This window comes from Drosophila montana, unplaced genomic scaffold, assembly GCF_035044405.1.
Source record: "Drosophila montana isolate Dmon_TW-CO22-7 unplaced genomic scaffold, ASM3504440v1 contig_1_1, whole genome shotgun sequence".
Lineage (NCBI taxonomy): Eukaryota > Metazoa > Arthropoda > Insecta > Diptera > Drosophilidae > Drosophila > Drosophila montana.
Genome location: NW_026996920.1, coordinates 449,032 through 462,985, shown reverse-complemented (window position 1 = coordinate 462,985; position 13,954 = coordinate 449,032). Strand labels below are relative to the sequence as shown.

At 39.5% G+C, this 13,954-nt stretch overlaps 1 protein-coding gene across 1 annotated transcript in view; it reads right to left on the bottom strand.

The window, feature by feature from the left end:
• The window catches only part of dpy (dumpy), a 114,492-nt gene that overhangs the window by 58,487 nt on the left and 42,051 nt on the right, over positions 1–13,954 (bottom strand). The window contains exons 11-12 of the mRNA XM_064679377.1: positions 13,848–13,940; positions 9,444–10,241 (exon numbers count right to left, since the gene is read on the bottom strand). Of these exons, the coding sequence (XP_064535447.1) occupies positions 9,444–10,241; positions 13,848–13,940 (891 nt within the window). The remainder of the gene's footprint in view (positions 1–9,443; positions 10,242–13,847; positions 13,941–13,954) is intronic.

Genomic DNA, 13,954 nt, shown 5'->3' with positions numbered 1-13,954 from the left:
TGGGTAGTTGTCGTAATGTCATCAGAAGAGAAGGTTTGAGAAACAACTGACGGATATCTCTCTATTGGAATGGTACTCAGTCCAGGCAGAGTACCTTGCTGAGTAATTGTTGATGGAGTCGTAGTTTCCCTGGATGCAGTCACTAAGGTGGAAGCCTCTGAAGGTATTCTTTCCGTTTGAGTCGTTTTTGAAGTTTCAAGAGTAGTCGGTTCTGTTTTAGTTATTAGAACTGTGGATTCTTCAGAGACAGTTGGTACAGTAGTACCAGTGACAGCTGTTTGGGTAGTTGTCGTGATGTCATCTGAAGAGGAGGTTTGAGAAACAACTGACGGATATCTCTCTGTTGGAATGATAGTCAGTCCAGGCATAGTACCATGCTGAGTAATTGTTGATGGAGAAGTAGTTTCCCTGGATGCAGTCACTGAGGTGGAAACCTCTGAAGGGATTCTTTCAGATTGAGTAGTGTTTGAAGTTTCAAGAGTAGTCGGTTCTGTTTTAGTTATTAGAACTGTGGATTCTTCAGAGGCAGTTGGTACAGTTGTTTGGGTAGTTGTCGTGATGTCTTCTAAAGAAGATGTTTGAGAAACAACTGACGGATGTCTCTCTGTTGAAATAGTAGTCAGTCTAGGCATAGTACCATGCTGAGTAATTGTTGATGGAGTCGTAGTTTCCCTGGACGCAGTCACTAAGGTGGAAGCCTCTGAAGGTATTCTTTCCGTTTGAGTCGTTTTTGAAGTGTCAAGAGTAGTCGGTTCTGTTTGAGTTATTAGAACTGTGGATTCTTCAGAGACAGTTGGTACAGTTGTTTGGGTAGTTGTCGTGATGTCTTCTGAAGAAGATGTTTGAGAAACAACTGACGGATATCTCTCTGTTGGTATGGTAGTCAGTCCAGGCATAGTACCATGCTGAGTAATAGTTGATGGAGTCATAGTTTCTCTGGATGCAGTCACTAAGGTGGAAGCCTCTGAAGGTATTCTTTCCGTTTGAGTCGTTTTTGAAGTTTCAAAAGAAGTCGGTTGCGTTTGAGTGATTAGAACTGTGGATTCTTCAGAGACAGTTGGTACAGTAGTACCAGTGACAGCTGTTTGGGTAGTTGTCGTGATGTCATCTGAAGATGAGGTTTGAGAAACAACTGACGGATATCTCTCTGTTGGAATGGTAGTCAGTCCGGGCATAGTACCATGCTGAGTAATTGTTGATGGAGTAGTAGTTTCCCTGGATGCAGTCACTAAGGTGGAAGCTTCTGAAGGTATTCTTTCCGTTTGAGTCGTTTTTGAAGTTTCAAGAGTAGTCGGTTCTGTTTTAGTTATTAGAACTGTGGATTCTTCAGAGATAGTTGGTGCAGTTGTTTGGGTAGTTGTCATGATGTCTTCTGAAGATGAGGTTTGAGAAACAACTGACGGATATCTCTCTGTTGGAATGGTAGTCAGTCCAGGCATAGTACCATGCTGAGTAATTGTTGATGGAGTAGTAGTTTCCCTGGATGCAGTCACTAAGGTGGAAGCCTCTGAAGGTATTCTTTCCGTTTGAGTCGTTTTTGAAGTTTCAAGAGTAGTCGGTTCTGTTTTAGTTATTAGAACTGTGGATTCTTCAGAGACAGTTGGTACAGTAGTACCAGTGACAGCTGTTTGGGTAGTTGTCGTGATGTCATCTGAAGAGGAGGTTTGAGAAACAACTGACGGATATCTCTCTGTTGGAATGGTAGTCAGTCCAGGCATAGTACCATGCTGAGTAATTGTTGATGGAGTAGTAGTTTCCCTGGATGCAGTCACTAAGGTGGAAGCCTCTGAAGGTATTCTTTCCGTTTGAGTCGTTTTTGAAGTTTCAAGAGTAGTCGGTTCTGTTTTAGTTATTAGAACTGTGGATTCTTCAGAGACAGTTGGTACAGTTGTTTGGGTAGTTGTCGTGATGTCTTCTGAAGAAGATGTTTGAGAAACAACTGACGGATATCTCTCTGTTGGAATGGTAGTCAGTCCAGGCATAGTACCATGCTGAGTAATTGTTGATGGAGTCGTAGTTTCCCTGGATGCAGTCACTAAGGTGGAAGCCTCTGAAGGTATTCTTTCCGTTTGAGTCGTTTTTGAAGTTTCAAGAGTAGTCGGTTCTGTTTGAGTTATTAGAACTGTGGATTCTTCAGAGACAGTTGGTACAGTTGTTTGGGTAGTTGTCGTGATGTCTTCTGAAGAAGATGTTTGAGAAACAACTGACGGATATCTCTCTGTTGGAATGGTAGTCAGTCCAGGCATAGTACCATGCTGAGTAATTGTTGATGGAGTCGTAGTTTCCCTGGATGCAGTCACTAAGGTGGAAGCCTCTGAAGGTATTCTTTCCGTTTGAGTCGTTTCTGAAGTTTCAAAAGAAGTCGGTTGTCGTTTCGAGTTTATTAGAACTGTGGATTCTTCAGAGACAGTTGGTACAGTAGTACCAGTGACAGCTGTTTGGGTAGTTGTTGTGATGTCATCTGAAGAGGAGGTTTGAGAAACAACTGACGGATATCTCTCTGTTGGCATGGTAGTCAGTCCGGGTATAGTACCATGCTGAGTAATTGTTGATGGAGTAGTAGTTTCCCTGGATGCAGTCACTAAGGTGGAAGCCTCTGAAGGTATTCTTTCCGTTTGAGTCGTTTTTGAAGTTTCAAGAGTAGTCGGTTCTGTTTTAGTTATTAGAACTGTGGATTCTTCAGAGACAGTTGGTACAGTTGTTTGGGTAGTTGTCGTGATGTCTTCTGAAGACGAGGTTTGAGAAACAACTGACGGATATCTCTCTGTTGGAATGGTAGTCAGTCCAGGCATAGATACCATGCTGAGTAATTGTTGATGGAGTAGTAGTTTCCCTGGATGCAGTCACTAAGGTGGAAGCCTCTGAAGGTATTCTTTCCGTTTGAGTCGTTTTTGAAGTTTCAAGGAAAGGTTGTCAGTCCAGGCATAGTGCCATGATGAGTAATTGTTGATGGAGTAGTAGTTTCCCTGATCAGTCACTAAGGTGGAAACTTCTGATGGTATTCTTTCGTTTGAGTAGTTTTTGAAGTTTCAAGAGTAGTGGTTCTGTTTGAGTTATTAGAACTGTGGATTCTTCAGAGACAGTTGGTACAGTAGTACCAGAGACAGCTGTTTGGGTAGTTGTCGTGATGTCTTCTGAAGAGGATGTTTGAGAAACAACTGACGGATATCTCTCTGTTGGAATGGTAGTCAGTCCAGGCATAGTACCATGCTGAGTTATTGTTGATGGAGTCGTAGTTTCCCTGGATGCAGTCACTAAGGTGGAAACCTCTGAAGGTATTCTTTCCGTTTGAGTAGTTTTTGAAGTTTCAAGAGTAGTCGGTTCTGTTTTAGTTATTTGAACTGTGGAATCTTCAAAAACAGTTGGTACAGTAGTACCAGTGACAGCTGTTTGGGTAGTTGTCGTGATGTCATCTGAAGAGGAGGTTTGAGAAACAACTGACGGATATCTCTCTGTTGGAATGGTAGTCAGTCCAGGCATAGTACCATGCTGAGCTAGTTGATGGAGTGAGCCCTGAAGTCCTGTTTGAGTCGTTGAGTGTTTCCCTGGGTGCAGTCACTAAGGTGGAAGCCTCTGAAGGTATTCTTTCCGATTGAGTCGTTGTTGAAGTTTCAAAAGAAGTCGGTTCTGTTTGAGTTATTAGAACTGTGGATTCTTCAGAGACAGTTGGTACAGTAGTACTAGTGACAGCTGTTTGGGTAGTTGTCGTGATGTCATCTGAAGAGGAGGTTTGAGAAACGACTGATGGATATCTCTCTGTTGGAATGGTAGTCAGTTTAGGCATAGTACCATCCTGAGCTATTGTTGATGAAGTCGTAGATTCCCCGGATGCAGTCACTAAGGTGGAACCCTCTGAAGGTATTCTACCCGTTTGAGTAGTTTTTGAAGTTTCAAGAGTAGTCGGTTCTGTTTTAGTTATTAGAACTGTGGATTCTTCAGAAACAGTTGGTACAGTAGTACCAGTGACAGCTGTTTGGGTAGTTGTCGTGATGTCTTCTGAAGAGGAGGTCTGAGAAACAACTGACGGATATCTCTCTGTTGGAATGGTAGTCAGTCCAGACATAGTACCATGCTGAGCTATTGTTGATGAAGTCGTTGTTTCCCTGGGTGCAGTCACTAAGGTGGAAGCCTCTGGAGGTATTCTTTCCGATTGAGTCGTTGTTGAAGTTTCAAAAGAAGTCGGTTCTGTTTGAGTTATTAGAACTGTGGATTTTTCAGAGACAGTTGGTACAGTAGTACTAGTGACAGCTATTTGGGTAGTTGTCGTGATGTTATCTGAAGAGGAGGTTTGAGAAACGACTGATGGATATCTCTCTGTTGGAATGGTAGTCAGTCCAGGCATAGTACCATGCTGAGCTATTGTTGATGAAGTCGTAGTTTCCCTGGATGCAGTCTCTAAGGTGGAAGCCTCTGAAGGTATTCGTTCAGTTTGAGTAGTTTTTGAAGTTTCAAGAGTAGTCGTTTCTGTTTGAGTTATTAGAACTGTGGATTCTTCGGAGACAGTTGGTACATTAGTAACAGTGACAGCTGTTTGGGTAGTTTCCGTGATGTCATCTGAAGAGGAGGTTTGAGAAACAACTGACGGATATCTCTCTGTTGGAATGGTAGTCAGTCCAGGCATAGTACCATGCTGAGTAATAGTTGATGGAGTAGTAGTTTCCCCGGATGCAGTCACTAAGGTCGAAGCCTCTGAAGGTATTCTTTCAGTTTGATTCGTTTTTGAAGTTTCAAGAGTAGTCGGTTCTGTTTTAGTTATTAGAACTGTGGATTTCTCAGAGACAGTTGGTACAGTTGCTTGGGTAGTTGTCGTGATGTCTTCTGAAGAAGAGGTTTGAGAAACAAATGACGGATATCTCTCTGTTGGAAAGGTTGTCAGTCCAGGCATAGTACCATGATGAGTAATTGTTGATGGAGTAGTAGTTTCCCTGAATTCAGTCACTAAGGTGGAAACTTCTGATGGTATTCTTTCTGTTTGAGTAGTTTTTGAAGTTTCAAGAGTAGTTGGTTCTGTTTGAGTTATTAGAACTGTGGATTCTTCAGAGACAGTTGGGACAGTAATACTAGAGACAGCTGTTTGGGTGTTTATCGTGATGTCGTCTGAAGAAGAGGTTTGAGAAACAAATGACGGATATCTCTCTGTTGGAAAGGTTGTCAGTCCAGGCATAGTACCATGCTGAGTAATTGTTGATGGAGTAGTAGTTTCCCTGAATTCAGTCACTAAGGTGGAAACTTCTGATGGTATTCTTTCTGTTTGAGTAGTTTTTGAAGTTTCAAGAGTAGTCGGTTCTGATTTAGTTATTTGAACTGTGGAATCTTCAAAAACAGTTGGTACAGTAGTACCAGTGACAGCTGTTTGGGTAGTTGTCGTGATGTCATCTGAAGAGGAGGTTTGAGAAACAACTGACGGATATCTCTCTGTTGGAATGGTAGTCAGTCCAGGCATAGTACCATGCTGAGTAATTGTTGATGGAGTAGTAGTTTCCCTGGATGCAGTCACTGAGGTGGAAACCTCTGTAGGGATTCTTTCAGATTGAGTTGTTTTTGAAGTTTCAAGAGAAGTCGGTTCTGTTTTAGTTACTAGAACTGTGGATTCTTCAGAGACAGTTGGTACAGTTGTTTGGGTAGTTGTTGTGATGTCTTCTGAAGAGGAGGTTTGAGAAACAACTGACGGATATCTCTCTGTTGGAATGGTAGTCAGTCCAGGCATAGTACCATGCTGAGCTATTTTTGATGAAGTCGTTGTTTCCCTGGATGCAGTCACTAAGGTGGAAGCCTCTGAAGGTATTCTTTCCGTTTGAGTCGTTTCTGAAGTTTCAAAAGAAGTCGGTTCTGTTTGAGTTATTAGAACTGTGGATTCTTCAGAGACAGTTGGTACAGTAGTACTAGTGACAGCTGTTTGGGTAGTTGTCGTGATGTCATCTGAAGAGGAGGTTTGAGAAACGACTGATGGATATCTCTCTGCTGGAATGGTAGTCAGTCCAGGCATAGTACCATGCTGAGCTAAAGTTGATGAAGTCGTAGTTTCCCTGGATGCAGTCACTAAGGTGGAAAACTCTGAAGGTATCCGTTCAGTTTGAGTAGTTTTTGAAGTTTCAAGAGTAGTCGTTTCTGTTTGAGCTATTAGAACTGTGGATTCTTCAGAGACAGTTGGTACAGTAGTAACAGTGACAGCTGTTTGGGTAGTTTCCGTGATGTCATCTGAAGAGGAGGTTTGAGAAACAACTGACGGATACCTCTCTGTTGGAATGGTAGTCAGTCCAGGCATAGTACCATGCTGAGTAATTGTTGATGGAGTAGTAGTTTCCCCGGATGCAGTCACTAAGGTCGAAGCCTCTGAAGGTATTCTTTCAGTTTGATTCGCTTTTGAAGTTTCAAGAGTAGTCGGTTCTGTTTTAGTTATTAGAACTGTGGATTCTTCAGAGACAGTTGGTACAGTTGTTTGGGTAGTTGTCGTGATGTCAGGTGAAGAGGAGGTTTGAGAAACAAATGACGGATATCTCTCTGTTGGAAAGGTTGTCAGTCCAGGCATAGTACCATGCTGAGTAATTGTTGATGGAGTAGTAGTTTCCCTGAATTCAGTCACTAAGGTGGAAACTTCTGATGGTATTCTTTCTGTTTGAGTAGTTTTTGAAGTTTCAAGAGTAGTTGTTTCTGTTTGAGTTATTAGAACTGTGGATTCTTCAGAGACAGTTGGTACAGTTGTTTGGGTAGTTGTTGTGATGTCTTCTGAAGAGGAAGTTTGAGAAACAACTGACGGGTATCTCTCTGTTGGAATGGCAGTCAGTCCAGGCATAGTACCATGCTGAGTAATTGTTGATGGAGTCGTAGTTTCCCTGAATTCAGACACTAAGGTGGAAACTTCTGATGGTATTCTTTCTGTTTGAGTAGTTTTTGAAGTTTCAAGAGTAGTTGGTTCTGTTTGAGTTATTAGAACTGTGGATTCTTCGGAAACAGTTGGGACAGTAGTACTAGTGACAGTTATTTGGGTAGTTGTCCTGATGTGATTTGAAGAGGACGTTTGAGAAACAACTGACGGATATCTCTCTGTTGGAAAGGTTGTCAGTCCAGGCATAGTACCATGCTGAGTAATTGTTGATGGAGTAGTAGTTTCCCTGAATTCAGTCACTAAGGTGGAAACTTCTGATGGTATTCTTTCTGTTTGAGTAGTGTTTGATGTTTCAAGAGTAGTCGGTTCTGTTTTAGTTATTAGAACTGTGGATTCTTCAGAGACAGTTGGTACAGTTGTTTGGGTAGTTGTCGTGATGTCAGGTGAAGAGGAGGTTTGAGAAACAAATGACGGATATCTCTCTGTTGGAAAGGTTGTCAGTCCAGGCATAGTACCATGCTGAGTAATTGTTGATGGAGTAGTAGTTTCCCTGAATTCAGTCACTAAGGTGGAAACTTCTGATGGTATTCTTTCTGTTTGAGTAGTTTTTGAAGTTTCAAGAGTAGTCGGTTCTGTTTTAGTTATTAAAACTGTGGATTCTTCAGAGACAGTTGGTACAGTTGTTTGGGTAGTTGTCGTGATGTCTTCTGAAGACGATGTTTGAGAAACAACTGACGGGTAACTCTCTGTTGGAATGGTAGTCAGTCCAGGCATAATACCATGCTGAGTAATTGTTGATGGAGTCGTAGTTTCCCTAGATGCAGTCACTAAGGTGGAAACCTCTGAAGGTATTCTTTCAGTTTGAGTAGTTTCATGCTGTGGAGTTTTTTGGGGTATTTTTTCTGTGGGAAGCGGTGATTCTTCTGTGACACTAGGATCAGTAGATCCAGCGGAAGTTCTTTGGTTTGTTGTGGGAAAAGAAGTAAGCTGTTCTCTCGATGGAGAAGTGGTTTCCATTATCTGAGGACCAGACGTTGTTTGAGTAACAGAGGATAGAGTTCTTTCAGTTAAAATGGTAGTCAGTCTTTCTGTAGTTCTGTTTTTAGAGATTGATACCATTGTGGAGCCCTCTAAAGTGGTTGATTCAGTATTTGCTTCTGAGGTAGTGTGTTGCTCTGTTTTACCCTGTTGCACCATTTCTTTTGGACTCAACGAATCCATAATGCCTAACTGTTTCGTGGTTTTGAATGACTCTGTTGTGCTATCGTATGAGCTAGTAGTCTCACTGTCAGCTTCTATGTCAGTATAACGAGTACGCATTTCTGTTTGGTTTGCCAAAATCATCACTGTATACTTAATGCTTGTTGGGTCTGTTGTCGTCTCGTTTGATTCCGATTCGGTACGGTGATGTAAACAGTTTAAAGTCGTAGTTTCTGTTGAATTTGTAGAGCAAATGCATGTCGTAATTTTGTGAGCTTTTGTTATGCACTTAACTGCACCCACGCAAGTAGTTTGACAGGGATCGATACATTGACCAGACGCTCCGCATTGATGTGCATCACTGCAATCTTCGTTTGTGGAACAGTTGCCACCTGGCTTAGCTGCTTGTTTTTGACATTTTTTTAAATTTTGGGATTGGAGTATTTTTGTACATATTTCAAATAAAAGTATAAAATTTAAAAAATACAATGCGTTAAAATATTTACATATTAATTCGATATAAATAGGTAAGTGTATAGCTACAACAAAGGAGGAATGTGCACTATATATACAGGGGTACCTGGGGACTACTAAATGTTTGAAGATTTGAACTAAATATTTTGTGTACAGTCGAAGCTGTGGAAAAAGATTTCAGTACATAATTTTAGTACAAATTATTTTACGGTTAGGTGTATTCAAATTAGAAACGTTTCTTTTTTTACTATTAGTTAGCTACATATTGAATATATATTTTTGTTTTATACCATTAGTATTACATCTATTTACCGTTTATTTAGAGTCATGGGTTAAGATATTTATAGTTTTCAAGAGGCATTTTGATTAATTGATTTGATTAATATCATTGTGAGCATGAGCGTGTGTGAATGTTCAGAAGAGTTTATTTGTATTTCTATCTGTTATTGTTGATTGGTCCCCTTGTTGGGAGGGGGTATGATCACAAATGATCATAATAATTTTGATAACAGTTTTTCTTATTTGTTATTGCGCTTTGGTTTGAAGCTATACGGGCATTAAGAGTATTCCTGATTCGATAATTGGGTTCGTGGTTTAGCTTTCGAAATTCATATTCAGATATTGATTTAAACCTAATATAGTCAGGCGAAAGCTTAATACGATAACAGATTGTTAATTCCTCACTTTTATATACATTTACACAATATATGGGGAAATAAATTGACAAGGCACGAGTATTTTTGAGTATTGGCTTCGGTCAATATATTTCGCCAGGTAATAGTTTGTGTGTGTGTTTGTTGTTGAGGGGACAGACAATAAGACAGATCTAGCAAAAGGTGAGAGCGTGTGAGAGGCAGGAAACAGAGATAAACGATAAACGAGACAGAGACATAAGGTACTTTCACTTGACAGAGTTGTGAGAGAGAGTACGTTTGTGCTTTACCTTTTTGACATCCGTATTTGGCATCGGCTATAAATCCAGTTGGGCAGAATTTACATATCGGCTTATGATCCTCGACAATGCATGGCGAGTTGGATGCGCACGTGGCAAACTTGCACGGATCGACGCACTGATAATTACGACAGGCCAAGCCCGCCGGACAACCAGCATCACGCAAACATATTGATATCGATGGCTGGCAATCGCGCATGCAAATACATACAGGCTTATGATCTTGTACCTCACAGGATTTATTTTCGGCACAAATAGGGGCACGGCCCAGTGGCACTATACACGGGTTTCGACACTTGCCATCCGTGCAGGCCATATTCGAGGCACAGTCATCATCGCGATAGCATTCGCGCTTATCCGGTGCACAGGTCAATTCACCATACTCATTGACAATAAAGCCTGATTTGCATATGCAAACGGGCTGGTGGCGACGTGTCTCACATTTTTTATTACTTTCACAAATAAATAGGGGATTGTTGCAAGGATCTGTGCATTGGCCGAATTGACCGCACTGTAAGGTCTCTGGACACTCGGCATCACTGGCGCATGGTATTTGCTCCTTTGTCTTGGGGTCTGTGTCTTCTGGCACACATTTCGGATCCGGCTTGCACTCGACCTCGGGTCGACCTATGTGACAGCTGGGACAGGAGCACCGCGGACGATGCAGCACTGTCTGACATAGCGCATTTATGCCACACGCGCCACGCATTGTACAAGGATCGGTGCAGTGTCCTTGCAGGCATGATTTCTCACTGGGACAATCCGTATCTGAGTAGCATTGATCGGTGTCTAAAACGTAACGTTACAGCAGCAGCGAAGAACGAGAGAGAGAGAGAGAGATAGACAGGTTGTTGGTTGTTTATACTATGTTAATCGTTGGGATCACTCAACTATTCGGTGGCATATACGGTAGAGGTACCCTACAAAATGTACTGGTTGTTTGTTGTTTTTTTTTTGCTTTGTTTAAATTACGAAACATTGAAACTCATTTAAGTGAGAGTGCAAAATCGAAATCATTTAGATTTAGTTGTTCGAATTAGACAGACAAGCGAGTGTGTTTCGGTTGAAGCGTGGGGGAGGGGCACGTGGTGTAAACAGACAAAATGGTATGCAAACGTAGGGTCAGATAAGAAACTTAATGCTAAAATTTTCTAAAAACGAAAATAGAAAAACTTAAACAAGACAATATATTAAAAGTATAATTCAGTGTTGGTTGTTTCGATTGATTTTTTTCGGTTTGGTTCGGTTTGATTTGGTTTTGTTTTGAGTACTAGTGTTTGTGGTGGGGGTTTGGGGGTGTGTGTTCAGAAATATGTCAGTGGGATTGCTGGTGTTTTGAGTTTGGATTTGGGTATTGTGCACAGGATTTGTAAAAGTAATAGAACATATTTTGGGGAACTTTAACGAATAGTTATCAGAAAAATACTTAAGAAATTGTAAAAGAAATAAGAAAAATTTTTTTAGATAAATTATATTCAGTTGAGTGCAGTTATTGATCTTAAAGGTAGGGAGCAAAAGTTTTTAGTAGACACTGTTTAAGATTTGTTGTCAACGTCAACATCAAATTGCAGAACTGTGAAGGGAACATCTCACATTATTTCAGGTTGCTTCTATATAAGCTTGAAGCTTAATTTATCATATATGTATATATAATTGTATAATAGGTAGCTGTATTTGATTGGTATGGTGATTAATTGCTTTTGTTGGTTGGTATGAATTTGGTAAGTCTTCGCGCAGCGGGCAAACGAGCGAGCGAGCAGCCTTATAGATAATAATAAGATCGAGTGAGCAATAGTTACAATCCTTGATGAATAACCAATTATTATATAACGAGTGTGTGTATACTGGTGTAGAGATAGAGAGACTTGCGCTTGATTTGCCCAATTAATTGCATTTTTATATATGGACATGTTTCTTGTTTTTTTTTTTTTAGCAATGATCTCTTTGGTCTAAAGCGAAGATTTTCATATATTTCTTGAGTTATGGTAAAAATTACACGACATCCAACACATGCGCTCTGCCCTCACGAGAGACACGTTATTGGTGATTGATTGGGTGAGTGAATAAGGCATGATTAAGGTAAGATAGAGAGATATAGAATAAGAAGAAATTAGCGAGATAGGTAGAAAAACTGAACGCAGGCATACGAATGATATATCAAACTGCAAGGTCTAGAAGGTACAACTTTTGACTAAAGCGATATTAGCGGAAAGTAGTAGAAAATCGATAAGTACAATTTGGAAAAGTACGTTAAGGTAGTTAGGTAGATTTACTGGATTTATTTTTTTTATGATATGTTATTCATAATTCACAATTGATAAATTTGGTATTTAAATATTTACAGGTTGGTTTTATATATTTTCTTTTGGGTTAGTTGGGCGGCCGCAAAGACACGGCACATTTGTATACGCATATATGTACATTTGTGATTAATCACATATACAAATTTCTGTATATACAACTTAAAGACTAGTCAAATTTACCAAAATATATTTGCAGTGTTAGTTAAATTTAGTTACAGTTTTTTGTTGTTGTTTTTTAAAGATTTGCATCTGTTCGGAAGCGATTTTCAACCAATAGACGAGCTAAAGTGTGCTATGTAGGCGGTAGAAGCTATCAGAGCATAGGATCTTAAAATTTACGAGTAATTTAGGAGTTTTGTACAAAAATGAACGGCCTTATCTTCGGTTAACGCAATTATTGTAAGACTTGCTTTGAGAAATGAATTGAAAAGTAGTAGTTGTAATTTATCTATACATACGATTTTATGAGACTTATATTCAGTACTATGGTACACTTGAACTGACAATAAAAAAAAAATTGATTTTAAGCATATGTGAACCATGTGTGAGAATTGTCCCGTCCACAGTTCCCAATCTGAGACTTTGTTCATTCGAGAAATGTAATAAAAGATTTGTAAAATTTCTTATATTTGATTGTTGTTTTAGCGAAGGAAACGACAGAGTGGCGCAGGGGGGCAGAATAGTGGATAACAACGTTGGTTTATTTCATAGGGTACATTTTGGGGTCGGTCGGATAAAGCATAGGAGTCACAGGATGGGATTAACGGGAGCAAGGATATCGATGATAATATTTTGTTTACCGTGGGTAGCTAGGATGTGTTTAGGATTTGTTGTTCTTTAAATTATTTTTTTATAATAAGCGTTGCATTTAGTGTTGTTGTTTGTTGTTTACTTTCTGCACTTTTAGTGCCCGGTTTCAGCTGTGATTAATGGCTACATATCGCTATCGCGGCATTCGATATTAACACTATACGATATTTATTAAAGATGAACCAACTTGTCTACTGATCTGTGCGTTAAACGGTTTCATAAACTTAAGGTGATGTATGCCGCAGAGCTGAGTGTGTTGCCACATGCAACACTCAAAAAAAAGGGTTATTTGAAGCCAATTATACGAAATTATGTGTCTAAGGAGTTGAGTAAATGCTGAATGAATGCTAAATGATAATCGCAAGCCTTAAAGCTTTATGAAATTGGGCTGTCAATTCTTCAACGATAACGAAAGTTGAAAAATGCACTAAATGTCGTTTTTAATGTTTTCCGTATAGTTAATCAAAATTTGCTTATATTATTAAAATAAAGTTTTGCTGCAGTTATTTTTGCGAAAAATGGGTTTTCATAAATGAATTCTAAGCACAGATTGGGTAACCGCGATAGCGACAGCAACATTCCACGATCTCCCATATGCGTTGATCTTAGCAGTGGTGGGTAGAATGTCATAAAATATATATGATTATCATATGGGAACCTTCCTTAAAAACTATGACTCACTTTTAAACTAGTGCTTTGAAATTATAACTATTTATTTTGTATTTTTAAAAAACTGTTTTAAATAATTGCATTTGAGTTGTGTAGCTGTGTTTTGTTTGTGTCTGTTGTACTAGCGTGTATGTGTGTGTGTGTCTATTGTGCGCGGGGATTTAATTAAAAAAATCTTTTACACTTGAAAACTTGGAACATGTGTATAGGTTGTTAAATATTTAATTAATAAATTCATTAATTTAATTTATCATTATTAAAACACACACTACACTGAAACTTTGAATTAATTTTGTTGTGGCAGCTGTAAAAGCTGTTAAATTAGTGAAATTAGCTGGTTTTAAAATTTTTTATAAACAACTCATAGCTAGATAATCAAACCAAATACATATTATAACAACAATATCGGTTTTTGTTACTGACTGAACTCCAGTTATATGTATGTCAATAATAACGGCAACAATAAACGATAATAACGCTAACTGATTACTCCAATAAAATATAGTATATTAACCAACGATAACTTTGTCGGAAACGCTGGCTAACATTATTAGAATTAGCTGTATGCTAGCTACTAAAGGTACTTCAAATGACATAGACTTGGGCCACTTACCCTGCTGACAGACATAATCATAGCCTTGGCGTACACAGTCGCCAATATCACAGCCTCGCGTGCGACAGTCCTCTTGCGGTGGGGTCAAATGGCCTGGAAGCGGAAGG